Source organism: Delphinapterus leucas, chromosome X, assembly GCF_059928025.1.
Source record: "Delphinapterus leucas isolate spDelLeu-1000000601 "Yukka" chromosome X, BTC_Dleu_Yukka2, whole genome shotgun sequence".
Taxonomy (NCBI): Eukaryota; Metazoa; Chordata; class Mammalia; order Artiodactyla; family Monodontidae; genus Delphinapterus; species Delphinapterus leucas.
The window spans coordinates 19752266-19767295 of record NC_143150.1 but is presented as its reverse complement, the minus strand read 5'-3'; the positions used below and the strand labels follow the sequence as shown (position 1 = coordinate 19767295).

The following is a 15030-nucleotide window of genomic DNA, read 5'->3' as shown; positions in this document are numbered from 1 at the left end:
CTGATCTGACTTACAATATAACTGAATCATTTGAACTGAATGGAGGCAAAGCCAGAAACAGGGGAACCAATAAGGAAGTTATTGACAAAATCCAGGTGAATAATGACAATGACTTGGAATAAGGGATGGCAGTGCAGGTGGCAAGAGGAGTAGTTAAATTCTGAATAATATCTGTAACAGCCCAGGACTTTATACGTTCATTTATTCATTCGATATCAGTTCCTTATGATGCCCCAGGCACTGTTCTAAATACTAGGGATAAGCCAGTAAACAAAGCAGACAAGGTTCTGTTCTCAATAAATTTACATTCGAGTGGGAGACAAGTAATCGAGTAATACAGGAGTCCCCAACCCCTGGGCTGCAGACCGGTACCGGTCTGCTGGCCTGCTAGGAACCAGGCCACACAGCAGGAGGTGAGCGGCGGGCGAGCAAGTGAAGCTTCATCTGTTGCTCCCCATCGCTCCCCATCGCTCGCATTACCCCCTGAACCTTCGCTCGCATTACTGCCTGAACCGTCCCCCCGCACACCCCGCCCCATCCGAGGAAAAACTGTCTTCCAGGAAACCGGTCCCTGGTGCCAAAAAGGTTGGGGACCGCTGAAGTAATAAACAATCAAATCATTAATGTAGTTTCAAATATTGGAATGTGCTGTAAGGAAAATTAAGCAGCGTGAGGGAAAAGAGAGTGATGAGGGTGAGAAGAGAGTGACTTTTCAGGTAGGCTGGTCACTCCTTACCACTCATACTTTTAGAAACATCACATTAGATTTTCACATTGCTAACTGGGGCTCAGCAATCACAACACGGAAAACACCAGAGGACCTGGAAATGTAACTCCAACCACAGACATTAGCAGAGGGTTTTCATAGACCTCAAGGGTTCCATGACATACTGTATTTACATAATATCAGTTTAGATCAAAGAAGTATTTGGGGACTTCCCTGGTGGTGCAGTAGTTAAGAATCTGCCTGCCAATGCAGGTGACATGGGTTCGATCCCTGCTCCAGGAAGATCCTACATGCCGCAGAGCAACTAAGCCTGTGCACCACAACTACTGAGCCTGCACTCTAGAGCCCGCGTGCCACAACTACTGAAGCCCACGTGCCGAGAGCCTGTGCTCCGCAACAAGAGAAGCCACTGCAATGAGAAGCTCGCACACCACAATGAGGAGTAGCCCCTGCTCGCCGCAACTAGAGAAAGCCCGCGTGCAGCAACGAAGACCCAACGCAGCCAAAAATAAATAAATAAATTTATTTAAAAAAAAGAAATACTTGGCAGGACTCTAGGACAAGCACCGTGGTAGATACTAGCACAATGGGAAAATGGAGGTATGAACAATCTAGGAGTGACAGACAGACACAAGAATAGGCAATATTTTAGCTAAGACTATCAGAAGGTACCCTCTTGGTGGAGATTAGTAACTCAAGCTGACAGAGGTTCAACCATCTCTATGAATCAAATTTGTCTTTGAAAATGGAGAACGAGTGAGAGAAGCAGGAAGATGCCCTCCTTTTCCTCTCTTCCTACTTGGAAAAAAAATGATACTAAAAAGTATCTGGCAAAAGTGGGTTGCAGAACTTTTCATATAACCATTTTAAAAGAATGGGGAATTTGCTGTTTTCCACAGGAGGGAGTAGATTTTTAGCTTTGCCTCTGTATCCATCATAGATATCTCATTTGTATTCTTATATCTTTTGAAGAGGACAACGAGAATGATCCTGTACACCCTAGTTATTTCCAACTTTCTCATACCATCCCTCCATCTTTATTCTCATTCTTTCAGGTAAAATTAGGCAACTACATTGGCACCCATCCAATGAATAGTGGCAAGTGGGAAGAATGGCCATGGACAACACTACAGCAGTATTTGAGTTTCTTCTTATTGGAATCTCTAACTATCCTGAATGGAGAGTCACATTTTTCACATTGGTACTGATAACTTACCTCAGAACATTATTGGGGAATGGACTTATCATCTTTCTTATCCACATTGACCCCCACCTCCACACTCCAATGTACTTCTTCCTTAGTAATCTGTCTTTCTTAGACCTTTGCTATGGAACGGTCTCCATGCCCCAGGCCTTGGTGCATTGTTTCTCTACCCATCCCTACCTCTCTTACCCACGATTGTTTGACCCAAATAAGTGTCTCCTTGGTCTTGGCCACAGCAGAGTGCCTCCTGTTGGCTGTCATGGCCTATGATTGTGTGGTTGCTATCAGCAATCCCCTGCACTATTCTGTGGTCATGAATGGCTCAGTGTGTGTTTGGCTGGCTGCTACCTCATGGGGGGCATCACTTGTGCTCACTGCCATGCTCATCTTATCCCTGCAACTTCATTTCTGTGGGGCTAATGTCATCAACCATTTTGTCTGTGAAATTCTCTCCCTTCTTAAGCTGGCTTGTTCTGATACCAGCCTCAATGAGCTTATGATCTTCATCACAAGTATTTTCCCTGCTCCTACCCTTTGGGCTTTTTCTCCTCTCCTATGTCCGAATTGCCACTGCTGTTCTAAGGATTCGCTCAGCCCAGGGTAGGCTCAAGGCCTTTTCTACCTGTGGTTCTCATTTGACTGTGGTGGCAATCTTCTATGGGGCAGCCATTTCCATGTATATGAAACCACAGTCCAAGTCATCCCCTGACAAGGACAAGTTTATCTCAGTGTTTTATGGGGCTTTGACACCCATGCTGAAACCCCTAATATATAGCCTGAGGAATAAGGATGTTAAAGGGGCAATGAGGAAAGTTATGGCAAAAAGGGCATAAGCCTTCTTTGCTTCTAAACTTCTAAAATAACATTCAGCTACATCTTCACTGACAGAAAAAAACTGTTTAAAATGTCTGACTTTACCCTTGGTAGAGTAGGTGATCATTATATGAGAAGCTTCAGGAAGTGCTCCCACCCCAAAGTATTATTCTTACTGAGACTTGAATTTCCATTACAGGCATTATTTTTACTCTTTCTTTACATATAACACATTAGTGGTCGGCCACCCATTAAGTTACTCAACTTCAGGTAAATAAATTTATCAGAATCATTTCCTCACTGACAGAAGAGACCTAAGCAGCAAGAGAATCTCCTATGACTGTTAGCAGGAGGCGAGGCATAACTGAAATTGGAAAATAGGACAAAGAATGGTGTAATAAGAGGTCAGAAGACAAATGTCAGAAATTTTACAACTTTACTGAAGGCAAACCATGTTGTAAAAGCATAATCCCTTACTCTACTTAATCTCAGAACCGTGAGAAAATTTTATCATAGACATTTCCTACATTAGTGTAGAGTGTTTCATTTTTTTCTTTTTTTTTCTAAACTTCTTTCAAATATATTATTTCATTCTGTATTCCTAATATCTCTGTAAAATTGGTAAGAAAAGTCACCATAATCCACCCCTCATGTTAACAATGAGAAAAAAAATAGAATGAGTAAATCACTTATCAAAATAGCATAATTTTCAAGTAAATGCAACATTCATTCAAATTCCATCTATTATACATTTTTTTAAATTATGGTATTCTCAGCCACTGAAACCATGTTTTAATATCAAGAAATAAAAAAATATTTAGAAAAAAAATTCAAGTGATTTAAATCTTTGATTTATTCATTCAACAAATATTAACTTACTACTTTCAACCAGGAACTAGGTACTAGGTGCCAGGGCAAGTTTCATACATTATGCAAAACATTTCAAATTAACATTGTGAAATAAAGTTAAATTGGTGAAATCAATAAAATTTTACAGGAGAAAACAATAGAGCCTTCAAGTAGAGAGAAATTCAGAAATTAGGAGAAACATTCAGAGTACTCATTTTAATGACCCTGCTTTTGGGGGGAGAAATATTCTACTCTTTATTACAGCTCTCTATTTGCAGCGTAAAATGAGAATCATATTTTTGTTAATGGTGCCTCTACTACAAAATGGTAGCTCTGTCACTATATGCTTTGTCTCTTTATTGACTTGTTGGTACAGGCACAGCCTATAGACAGAGTGACATAGTGGAGTTTGGAGATAGGGATGCAGAATTGATTCTGCTACTAACTAGTTGTGTGACCTTAGTTATAGCACTCTTTGGCCCTCAGATTTGCTCATCAATATAATAGGAAGGTTGTGTTTTGTTACCCAAGGATCTCTCTAGTCTTAACATTCTGCATCTAGGTGTTATATATATTTTCTTAAAAAAATAGAATAATATCATCAATTTACTCTGCAACTTGCTTTTTCCACTTGACAATATATCATGGACATTCCTCAAGATCAATATATATAGATCTATCTGCCTGACTTTAAATGTTAGCTTTGACTGGAAAAGCAGACACACATAGCAGCTAGTTAACATAGCTATGGCCCTTCCAGCACTAACATTCTGTTTCTAGGCATCTAAACCCCAAAGACAATCTAATTCAACATTGATATTAATTCATTTTAAATATAAAAATGAACTCTATGAGGGTGCTGTGGAATGAAATCAATTCTTGATTGTTGAAAACTCCTAAGGTTGACTATCGCTTCTCCACCTGATCACTCACAGGCATTGTGAGAAGCATTCCACTGTGCACCTCATCCTAGGCAGCTGGGTAGTGAAGCTTACTTTGCTTCACCCTGGAAAGCAAATAAAGACTGGTTTGAAACTAAGATAGCTCTGTTAGAAATTGAGGAGAAAGTTTGCAAACTGAAAAATAGTTTCCAAGTGATATTTTCCAATAGGGATTTAAGAAAAAGACGCCACATCCCATTCACAGGATTTGGGATTTCACTTGAGGAAAGGCAGTGAAGTATAACTATTTAGAGCACAGGCCCTGGAGCCAAACTTTTTGGATTCAAACTTTCATTCTACCACTTTTATTTCAAGCTACTCTCTCTGCTTTGATCTCTTCACCTAAGTGAGCTAATAGTACTTGTAACACTAACTGTAGTGTTCAGAGTTTGATCATGTAGACACAACCACTCTAGTTATATCAGGCAGGAAGGGATTTAATAAACAGAATTAGAGGCCTATGAAGCCTTTGGAAGGGCTGTGAGAGAGAAGGTAAAGGAATATTGCCAACAACCTCAGACAGTTGCAGGAATCGCAGGAATCTTGGGAAGTTTTAGGGATATTATGTAGGAAACTGTTACCAATGATGTTACTGAAGTAGATGTTTCAGAGAAGAATGCTCAGAAGCCATTTAAATCTGTTTACAAAGTCTACACACTTTTACAATACAGGTGAGAGCTAATAAGAATGTGTTGAATGTGACTTCATAGCTTGGTTATAAGAACTGTGTGACTCAATTCATGTAAAGCATTTAGAAAAGTCCCTGGCCTATAGTTAGAGAACAATAAACGTTAGCTGTCATTGTGAAGTCTGGATCACGTGAGCCTAAGACGCCACGAATTGAAATGCCTACTTGCTTCTTAAATAGTGCCTTCCAAGGTTGCTCTCTCACCCATGCATTCAAGCATCTGTACATATATCATTCAATTAATATGCATTTATTAACTACCTACTATACAGCCGGTACTGTGGTATTGCCAGAGATGCGGTGGTCAAATAAAAGCATATTTGATCCTTCCCCTCAAAGAATTCACTGTCTAGGCGGGAAGAAAGACGTGTACGCAAGCAACATTACTATGTGAATTTATATCTTCCTAGTTCTTAAAATTATAAAGCACTTTATACACTTTACAGTTTATCTTATTCTTGAACATATATTACCTCATATCATCTTCTAAATAATTTAATGAGATTAACAAACAGATATTGTTATTAATATTATGAAACTGACATTAAGAGGTGATAAAAAGATGTAGAGAGGCTGTGATATCAAGGTCAACAGTTAGCGATATGACTGGGAAGAGAATACAGTTCTCCTAGAATTATGGTGGTGGTAATTTCTCATTGTATACACAAATAAAATCATTATGGTGTACATCTGAAACTAATATAATGTTATGTGTCAATTATACCTCAATAAAAAATTAATTTAATTTAATTTAATTTAAAAAATACAATTCTCCTGATGCCTAGATGCTCTTTCTGATGGGAGCCTGATGGGTTCAGGGAGTCTTTGAAAAAGAAAAGTAGGAAGATGGTAAGATTGTTGCTGAACAGAGAAAGGAAAAAATGCTATGTTTTCAGATTGTCTAGCTAAAACATCTGACCTTGACACTTATTGGCTATATGACCTTGGGCAACTTCCTGCCTCAGTTTCCTCATCTATAACAGGAAGACAATCATAGGACTGACCTCATAAGGTTGTTAAGAGGATTAAATCAGTTGATTTTATATAAAATGATGAGAACTATGGCTGGGACATAGTAAGCCCTCAATAAGCATTAATTTATTTTATTACTGTTATTATACAGTTATTATTACTAATACTGAAGTTTCAATTGACTCAAAAGTAGTTGGTGCTCATCTCACTGGGTGCCTTCTCTCCTCTTTTCTCCCCCTGCTAGTAATATGCAGAGCAAATGTTTCCGATTAACTGTGAGCAGCAGGTCAAACACTTCTTCAGTACAACATCGCGATGGAGTGAGAAAAGCACATGATTAGGCGTCAGGATGTCTGGATTCTAGTCTGGGTTCTGCCATTAATGAGCTATGAAACTCTAGGCGAATCACTTAATTCTCTGGACTGGATCTGTCAAACAGGGAAAAATATATTCTTTAACCTACCTCAGAAGGGTTGGAAGATCAAATGAGATCATAGATGTTAGACGTTAAAAAGTTAAAAGCACGTTACAAATGCTACATGATGGTATTTTCATTAGCCTCAGAATTAGCCTCTACATCTTCTCCTCACTTACCCTTAATGACCACTCATTCTCTGAATCTTATTGTTTCTTGCTCTGAAATGTCTTCGAAATCCATCCCTTCTCTGTCCTCAATGCATCTGTCCTAGTCCACAGCTTACTCAACCCATACCAGGATGACTGTAATAAGCTCCTATTTTTCCCTAGTCCAGTCTCTCTCTAAACTAGCCATCCAATCAACTTTTTGACCCACCTCCTAGAGAAATGGAAATAAAAACAAAAATAAATAAATGGGACCTAATGAAACTTCAAAGCTTTTGCACAGCAAAGGAAACCATAAACAAGACCAAAAGACAACCCTCAGAATGGGAGAAAATATTTGCAAATGAAGCAACTGACAAAGGATTAATCTCCAAAATTTACAAGCAGCTCATGCAGCTCAATAACAAAAAAACAAACAACCCAATCCAAAAATGGGCAGAAGACCTAAATAGACATCTCTCCAGAGAAGATATACAGACTGCCAACAAACACATGAAAGAATGCTCAACATCATTAATCATTAGAGAAGTGCAAATCAAAACTACAATGAGATATCATCTCACCCCAGTCAGAATGGCCATCATCAAAAACTCTAGAAACTTCTCCAGAATGATTTTCTAAAGCGAAAATCTCATCATTTCTACAATTCCCCTCCAAGATTAGAAACTTGCAGTGGCTCCCTATTGCCTATAGGATATGCCAACATTAATTGAGGACCCTGCTAACCTCTTTATCCTCCTTCTCTACCTCATCTCCACAGACCCCATGCTCCAGGAAATCAATACTTTTTTCTCTACCTTTTATGTGTATATGCCACTGTATACACTGTTCTCTCTGCCTGCAGTGCCCTTCTTGTCTTCCATGCCTGGCAAAACCTCAGTCATCCTTCAAGGTCAGATCTAATGTCATGTCTTCAATGAAGCCTTCCCCAGAGCTCACTGCATTCTGTTTAACCCTGGATAGGTGACTTAATTCCATTTTCTTTTGCTTAATAACATTTTGTTCAACCCTAAATTTAGCCTCTTCCATATTATTTTATAATCAGTTGTTTTGGAGTATTTATCCCCAATTAGATCATAAGTTTATTGAGAACAAGAAGTTTGTTTCATTCATCTCTGTCTCCCTAGCATAATTCCTGGCACAGAGTACATGCACAATAAGAACTGCTTAAATGAATAGGTGTTAAACCAATACTTCTCAAACTATCTGTGGTAAAACACAGCTGTTTTTTTAAAGTTCCAAGCTGTCACAGCCTGATATTCTATAAAATACAATGAAAATATTATGGCAATGTCAAATCACTTTAAAAGTTACTATTTACTCTCAATTCTGTTCTTATGTCATTGCAAACATTTTGAGTAGCACTCAGCTAGACCATTTGCTGAGATGCCTCATTCCTAGCCCCAATATCTTGAACTCTAAGTTGGAAATTTTAAGAAGGATACAAGTAAAAATAATAAACAATTACATCATATATTCAGGCCACAACTCGGCAAGAAATCAGTAAAATAATACTATTATAATTAGGTACATGCACAGATGAAGTAAATCAATGGGACAGTGAATGAGAAGATGATTAAATTTAGACAGTGACAGTTTGTATGGCACCTCAAATTTAATCCAGCAAACTTTTAGGAAAAAGTGGGATTTCCAGAAACTATTCAAGTCAAAGATGGCTGGGATAGGCTGGGGGAAGTTAGGATAAAGTGAAGAGGAAGAGGAAACCTCCAGTAAACACTGTTAACATTATTTACCTGAATGCTTAATTGAAGCTTTCATAGCATCCCAATAAATTGTGGCCATTCCCCCTTTCCTATTCATTCATTACCTTCTGAGTCACTGTATTGGAAACCCTCCCAAGAAACACAGGACTCTGAGTAATCACCCTAGAGTTGGTTCTGCTCCCTGGTAACTTAAGAGCAAAAGTAGAGTTGAGGGTGTTAGTCAAAAGTTTTATCATATTGTCACTAATGAAGTATTGGCATTAGTAGACAAAATCTACTTGTATTTTAATGACTTAGAAATAACACTCCCAGAAGAATGTACAGCTTTAGTTTAGTAGTAGGATTTAGTTGCCTTTTAGGGACCTGATCCCTGAAGTCTCTTCAGTGAAATCACTTCTTTGGAACCAGAATGAATAAACTCAGAAGGTAACAGCAGAGAATGTTTAAGATTCTTCTCTCCTTCTTCTCTTGTTCATGTTTTGGACCATTTGGAGTCCCGGTTTCTAAAATGCTGAACAGAATCAAAACAAAACCCATTGTAAGAGCAAGTGAAGAACATACACCCTGGCAAGGAGGAAAGAAGCCATAGTTGTTTGTTGGAACAAATCAACATATATGTGTGGAATGGTCAGTCTTGACATGGATCTCCCAGGATGCATCTGTAACTCACTTCCCTTGAAAGACTCCAACACTTCAGTGAGCTAATGATCCCGCACAACTCTTAGAGACCTTGCCATTTTTGTTTGGGGGGCTTTTATGCTATTCAGGTGAGAAAAATCAATTTGATTCCCCAAATAATCATTTATTCATTAAGTTCCTGCCATGTGTCAGGAATCGAGACAAGTACTGAAGTTATGGAAATGAAATGCAAATTCTTCTTTCAGAAGGCTCACAGTATAATCTGACCATATTGACTTATTTTTGTCCTCATTTATTTATTTTCCCCCTTCCAGAAAAGAAAGATAACAAATGTGGCCATATTGTCATGGGTGCTACTTCCCAAATGAGGATTCATTTAAAAATATTATTTAAAATAATAATAGCTTATATATATGGCACAAAAGCCCTATGAGATAGTTACTATAATTTTCCCAATTTTATAATTGAGGAAACTAAGGTGTAAACAAGCTAAGCAAATTACCAATGCCGCACTGTGAATCAGTAATGGATCCAGGATTCAAACTTTGATCCAGGATCCATGCTCTTAACCAACAGTCTACACTGCCTGATATGAATAATAGAAATTCCTGTCTGTGCGCACTATCTATTCTAGTATATGTTGAACTCCTGGGAGCTTTCTAAAGAGCTCAGAGAACAGGGAAGATACTCCAAGCATCCCTTAACTTAAGTATTAAAAATGAAATGAGTCCTCCTGGGAAGCATGCTCCTACATGGTAAGTGGGAACAGGAAAGCCCTCTTTGGGAAATCTGTGTGAAGAAAAGTACACCCAACATGTTTCCAAAAGATCAAAAGCCTGTGACTATATGTGAGAATCTCCACATATGTCTAGTTAATTTAGGAGGATTCTGGCCTACACAGCGCTAAAACATTGAATTATTCAATAAAAAATATATATGGTTAGTCTAGTGAAATTCTCTAAAATCATGTAAACACATAAATGTGTTCTTTGTTTTTCAGCTATCTATACTGGCATTTGTTTTGAGATTTTTAGGACTATAACATGGTGAATATTGTAAGTCAAAATAAAGCTTTATGATTTTAAATGTTGCCATTCTAGTGTGAAACTTTAGTACCCCTTGAAAAAGTTTGTGCCCCGAAAATCCCATTTTTGTAATGCTGTTAAGAAACTATGCTTGTGGTGTCACCATTGAATAAAGACTAGATTACCTGACTTCTGCTTCAGTCTCAATCCTATAACTCTACTCCAAGAAGACTTTTTCACTTCAGATTGATTCTGTTTTCTGATTCCAATTCTGGGAGTATACAGAACAAAAAGGAGCCTTTAAATTCTCATTACAGGTAGTCAAGGGCCTCCTTGTAAGATCACTCTCTTTAATAAGTAAAAAAACAACTGTAATTAGAAGTTTAGCAGCACCTAAGTATTTTTTCAGTTTTTTGGCCCTTGGTTCTGATTTCTTTTCAGAACCCCCTTATCCTGTATTAGGTTTTAATGAGGATCTTGTTATAAATTCTTACTCTACTTCCTGAATTACTTGTCCATAAAGGTCTTCAGCCTTCTGAGATTTGGAGTTTGTCCTGAGTAGAGAATCCAAAGAGATCACCTACATCATTAGCCTGGATAGTTCTCTCTGCTGCCTAGCTCCTAAGACAAACCTTCCCATCCACAGCCTGTTCTCACCAAGGCCTGACAACTGCCTCATGAGTCTGAAACTATACACTGTAGATGCCCCAAATCCTGATTTGTGATTACAACTTCCTGGAAATTTTACAGACAATCCAGGAAAAGATCTTGACCTTAATAATGAGCTGGTCTGTGATAGTATGCATATCTGATAGAACCAGAACAAAGAAAATAAAATTTTTAATGGATGAAAAAGGGTGAAAACACTTTTCTTTCAGATTCTAGAATAAACCCATTTTCTCTCTTCACTATCACACCTTCCTTCCATGCAAAGGGCAAATTGTAAGGCTAAAAAAGTATTTCTGAGCTACAGGGCATTAATAAGACTGACTACTATGAGGAACTTCCTTGGCAGTCCAATGGTTAAGACTTTGTGCTTCGAATGCAGGGGACAGCATTTCGATCCCTGGTTGGGGAACTAAGATCGCACATGCTATGTGGCGCGGCCAAAAAGTAAAAAAAAAGAAGACTGAATACTATGAGATACTAACTGTTTCTCATCATAGGCTTTTTACCATCAAACATTTACTTTCTTCAGCCAGTTCAAAGTAGTTTCAGTCAAATCAATTTCATGACATTGGGTAAGAGAGAAGAACCAAATAACTGGCCTTTATTCATTCAACAAACATATACTGAACCCACATTTTGTGGGTTCACACCAGGTACTGTGTGAGGTAGTGAAAATAAGGTAGTACATAGAACAGTCAGGGCCTCGTTCCTCCTAGGGCTATAGTAAGAGAGCAGAAATTAAATAATCACACAAATATATAAATACAAACTGTGATAAGAGCCATACAAGAAAAGTTCTGAGTACTATGAACAATTTTAACAAAGAGATCTGATTTAAATTAGTGGGGTTAGGGAAGGCTTTTGTAATGAAGTTCCTTTTAGGCTGAGGTATTAAGAATGACTAGGAGTTCACCAAGCAAAAACGGTAGGAAGAACATTTCCCCCAGCAAGAACACAATGTGCAAAATCCTGAGGTAGGAACAATCTTAGAGTGCTTCATAAAGATAATATTGCTGAAACAAGGTCAGCATGAGAAGAGACTATGCAAGATAAGGTTAGGGTCAGGTCATTTAGACTCTTGTGGGTCATGGTAAACAGGTTAGATTGCATTCCAATTGTAATTAGAAGCCCTAGAATGGTTTTAAGCATGGGAATGTTTGTAAAAGGCTGCTATGTGTAGAATAGACTATAGAGAGGCAAGAATGGAAGTAGGGAGACCTATTAAGTAGCTCTTGTGTTAGTCCAGATGTGAGACAATGGTGGCTCTTACTAGATAAGTGTTGGCTGTGGATATGGAGATTTCTAGGTAGATTTGAAATATATTTAGGAGGACAAGCCAATAGTACTTAGTGATTGATTGGATGTGCAGGTTAAGGAAGAAATGAGAGTGAACTGGGCACACATTTTATGCCAAGGATACAAACAAGCTAAAGATAAACCTCTGGCTAATATCCATAGCAGGAAAGAACAATTAGTAATTCTGTGATTCAGGGATCTGATTACATTTAAGCAGTAAATTAGCACATTTTCTTTTAGGGGGAGTGTTCAAAGCATGCTTCAGGTGGAGTCCAACCTCCCTCATTTTATAGATGAAGGGATTAAGACTCACAATGGATTGTGCCACTTTGCAAATTAATCTTGTGCTGTGTATGAATGCTTCATCTTCCAAAATAGAACATAAACTTACAAACAGCATCACTTGTTTCATAGACATCTCCTCCTGATAGCACCTGATATACTACTGAGGATACAGCAAACACTCAATAAATGTTTCCCAAATTAAAATGATTTCAATTTCTTCTTCCTCAGCAGATAGAACACAACAGATATTCTGATTACAGATAATGCCAGCGAAGTGACAGAGTTCATCCTGGTGGGTTTGTCCAATCATCCAAAAGTCCAGGGTAGCAGTCTACCTGATTACATTGGTGGGTAACAGTCTCATCATTGTTGTGGTTAGAGTAGATAAGCAGCTTCACACCCCTATGTATTTTTTCTTAAGCAACTTGCCCTTCCTTGATATCTGCTACTCTAGCAATTCAGTGCCTTTTTTATTGTTCAGTGGTTTAAGAGACTACCCCACCATTTCCTATACTAGCTGTTATGCTCAGATGACCATTGCTCTTTTTCTGGGGATGACAGAGTGCCTCATCCTTGATGTCATGGCTTATGATAGATTTATTGCAATATCCAATCCCCTGTGTCACACCATCATTATGAATGACCAGGTCTGCATACAGTTGGCTGTGGTGACCTGGGCTAGTGCCTTCCTTTTAGCAGTAATACCAATCACTGCAATTCTTGCCAGTTTTTGTGGACACAATATCATCAACCATTTTACCTGTGAGGCACAGGCCCTGTTGAAGCTCATCTGGTCAGACACCCTAGTCAGACTTATTCTGGGTCTGGTCATCGGTATATTGACACTGCCGCTGCACTTCACCTTCATCCTCATCTCCTATACTCGCATTGTGGTTGTTGTGCTGAGGATCCGCTCTGCAGAGGCCAGGCTCAAAACTTTCTCCACCTGTGGATCCCATCTGACTGTGGTCACCATATTTTATGGGACAGCCACCTGCATGTACCTGAAACCTCAGTCAAGGGAGTACCGGGACCAGGGCAAAGTCACCTCTACATTTTACAGTGCTCTAAGCCCTGTGTTGAACCCTCTCATTTATACCTTGAGGAACAAGGATGTGAAAGATGCCCTAAGAAAAATAATTAAGAAGAAATAGTCCTAAAAAGGGCATGAATAGCCCACAGAGGCTCATCCAAACCAACAGCTTGACACTGACTTGTAAAAATAACAAGGTCCAAATACTAAGCAATATTTTAGTAACGTAATTATTTTCAAATGTGTTTTTTTCTATTTCCAACAGGTGTGTGATAAAGAACTTACTCTCACTGAGAAAAACATTAAACATTCACGATGTCATCCATTTAGGTAATAAATTATACAGGACAATCTTGTGGGAGAGCTTATAAAACAAAATAATAATTAGCACATTTGAATCCTGAGTAGCTTGATTTTGTTTTAATAAATGAGAAACATTTCAATATTCTAGATTCTCTTTTATAGGTGATAAAGAGCAAACTTGTAAAATGGACAATTCTTAACTCAATACTTTTTGTATGAGGTATATTATGATCCAGGCTTAGAAATGATAGATGTGAGTGGGTAGAGAGAGAAAAATTACTCAACTGCTATATAAGACTTCCACATAGAAAGTCCTCTGCTGAAGCAACGAGCCCTTCAAGACTGTGTACATACTGAGGGCCAGAACTGATGACTCTACGGAACATACAATTGCATGTCTTGATCAGTAGATAGGGCCACATTTTCTCTGCCAATGTACACTACTTCTGGATAATTGCATGCCACTTCCAAAGTTGTTGACCTCACATAGAGCAAATTTAACTCAGGAGGAACTCCTTAAAAGAAAACAAGCATGTACTGTATCTTTCGATCATAAGAATTATAATGTTCATTTTTTAAAAAACACATTGGGGGAGAAGAAATGAAATACCACCTATAATCCCAGCACTCAATGAGGCTTGCGTAGGTGTTAGAATCTGGAAGACATGTATTTAAGTCTGGTACTCACGGTTGTGTGGTGTTTAGTTAGTTAGTTTCCATCTTTAAGCTTCAATTTTCTCATCTGTAAAATGTGGATTATAAGAGTGCCTACCTCACAAACTCATTTTAAGAATTAAATAGGATAATACATGTTAGCTTCTACCACAATGACTGGCACATGGTGGACACAGAATACCCATCAGTCAAAAAAGAAAAAAACTGTCAATAACTCTCTAACACAAAGCCATTTTTGAGTGTTTGCTTATGTCTATATAAATAATGACTACATCATTTTAAAAATAATCCATGCAAATAGGATAGACTAAAAAAATATGTTCCCACTGTGTTCTTAATTTGAATTTATCTTATTAGAAAGGAGATTGAATATGTTTCTCATGTTCATTGGTCATTTGTGTTTCAATAGTCAGGGTCTTTGTTGTTGGTTCAAACTGGCAATGAACCAGTCCAATTTTGGAAACAAAATGCTACACTCAGTAACATATGACTAATAAAAAGCCACAAAATTTGTTTCAACATTGATTGACTCCATCAGTTTTCAGATACATCCTGACAGGCAGATCCCCAGTTTGAGCCATTTTATTTCACTCTGGTAAGCACTC

The 15030-nt window shown here is 38.2% G+C and overlaps 2 protein-coding genes across 2 annotated transcripts; both read left to right on the top strand.

The window, feature by feature from the left end:
- The first annotated feature begins 1303 nt into the window (after positions 1–1303).
- Positions 1304–3346, top strand: LOC111169617 (olfactory receptor 13H1-like). Its single transcript, XM_022563930.2, is given in 3 exon segments — positions 1304–2101; positions 2103–2450; positions 2452–3346. Coding segments are annotated over 3 exon segments (924 nt in total). The 5' UTR covers positions 1304–1838; the 3' UTR covers positions 2765–3346.
- An 8384-nt stretch (positions 3347–11730) lies between these two features.
- Positions 11731–13738, top strand: LOC111169618 (olfactory receptor 13H1-like). Its single transcript, XM_089904880.1, is given in 3 exon segments — positions 11731–11758; positions 12675–12741; positions 12743–13738. Coding segments are annotated over 3 exon segments (921 nt in total). The 3' UTR covers positions 13569–13738.
- The last annotated feature ends 1292 nt before the right edge of the window (positions 13739–15030 follow it).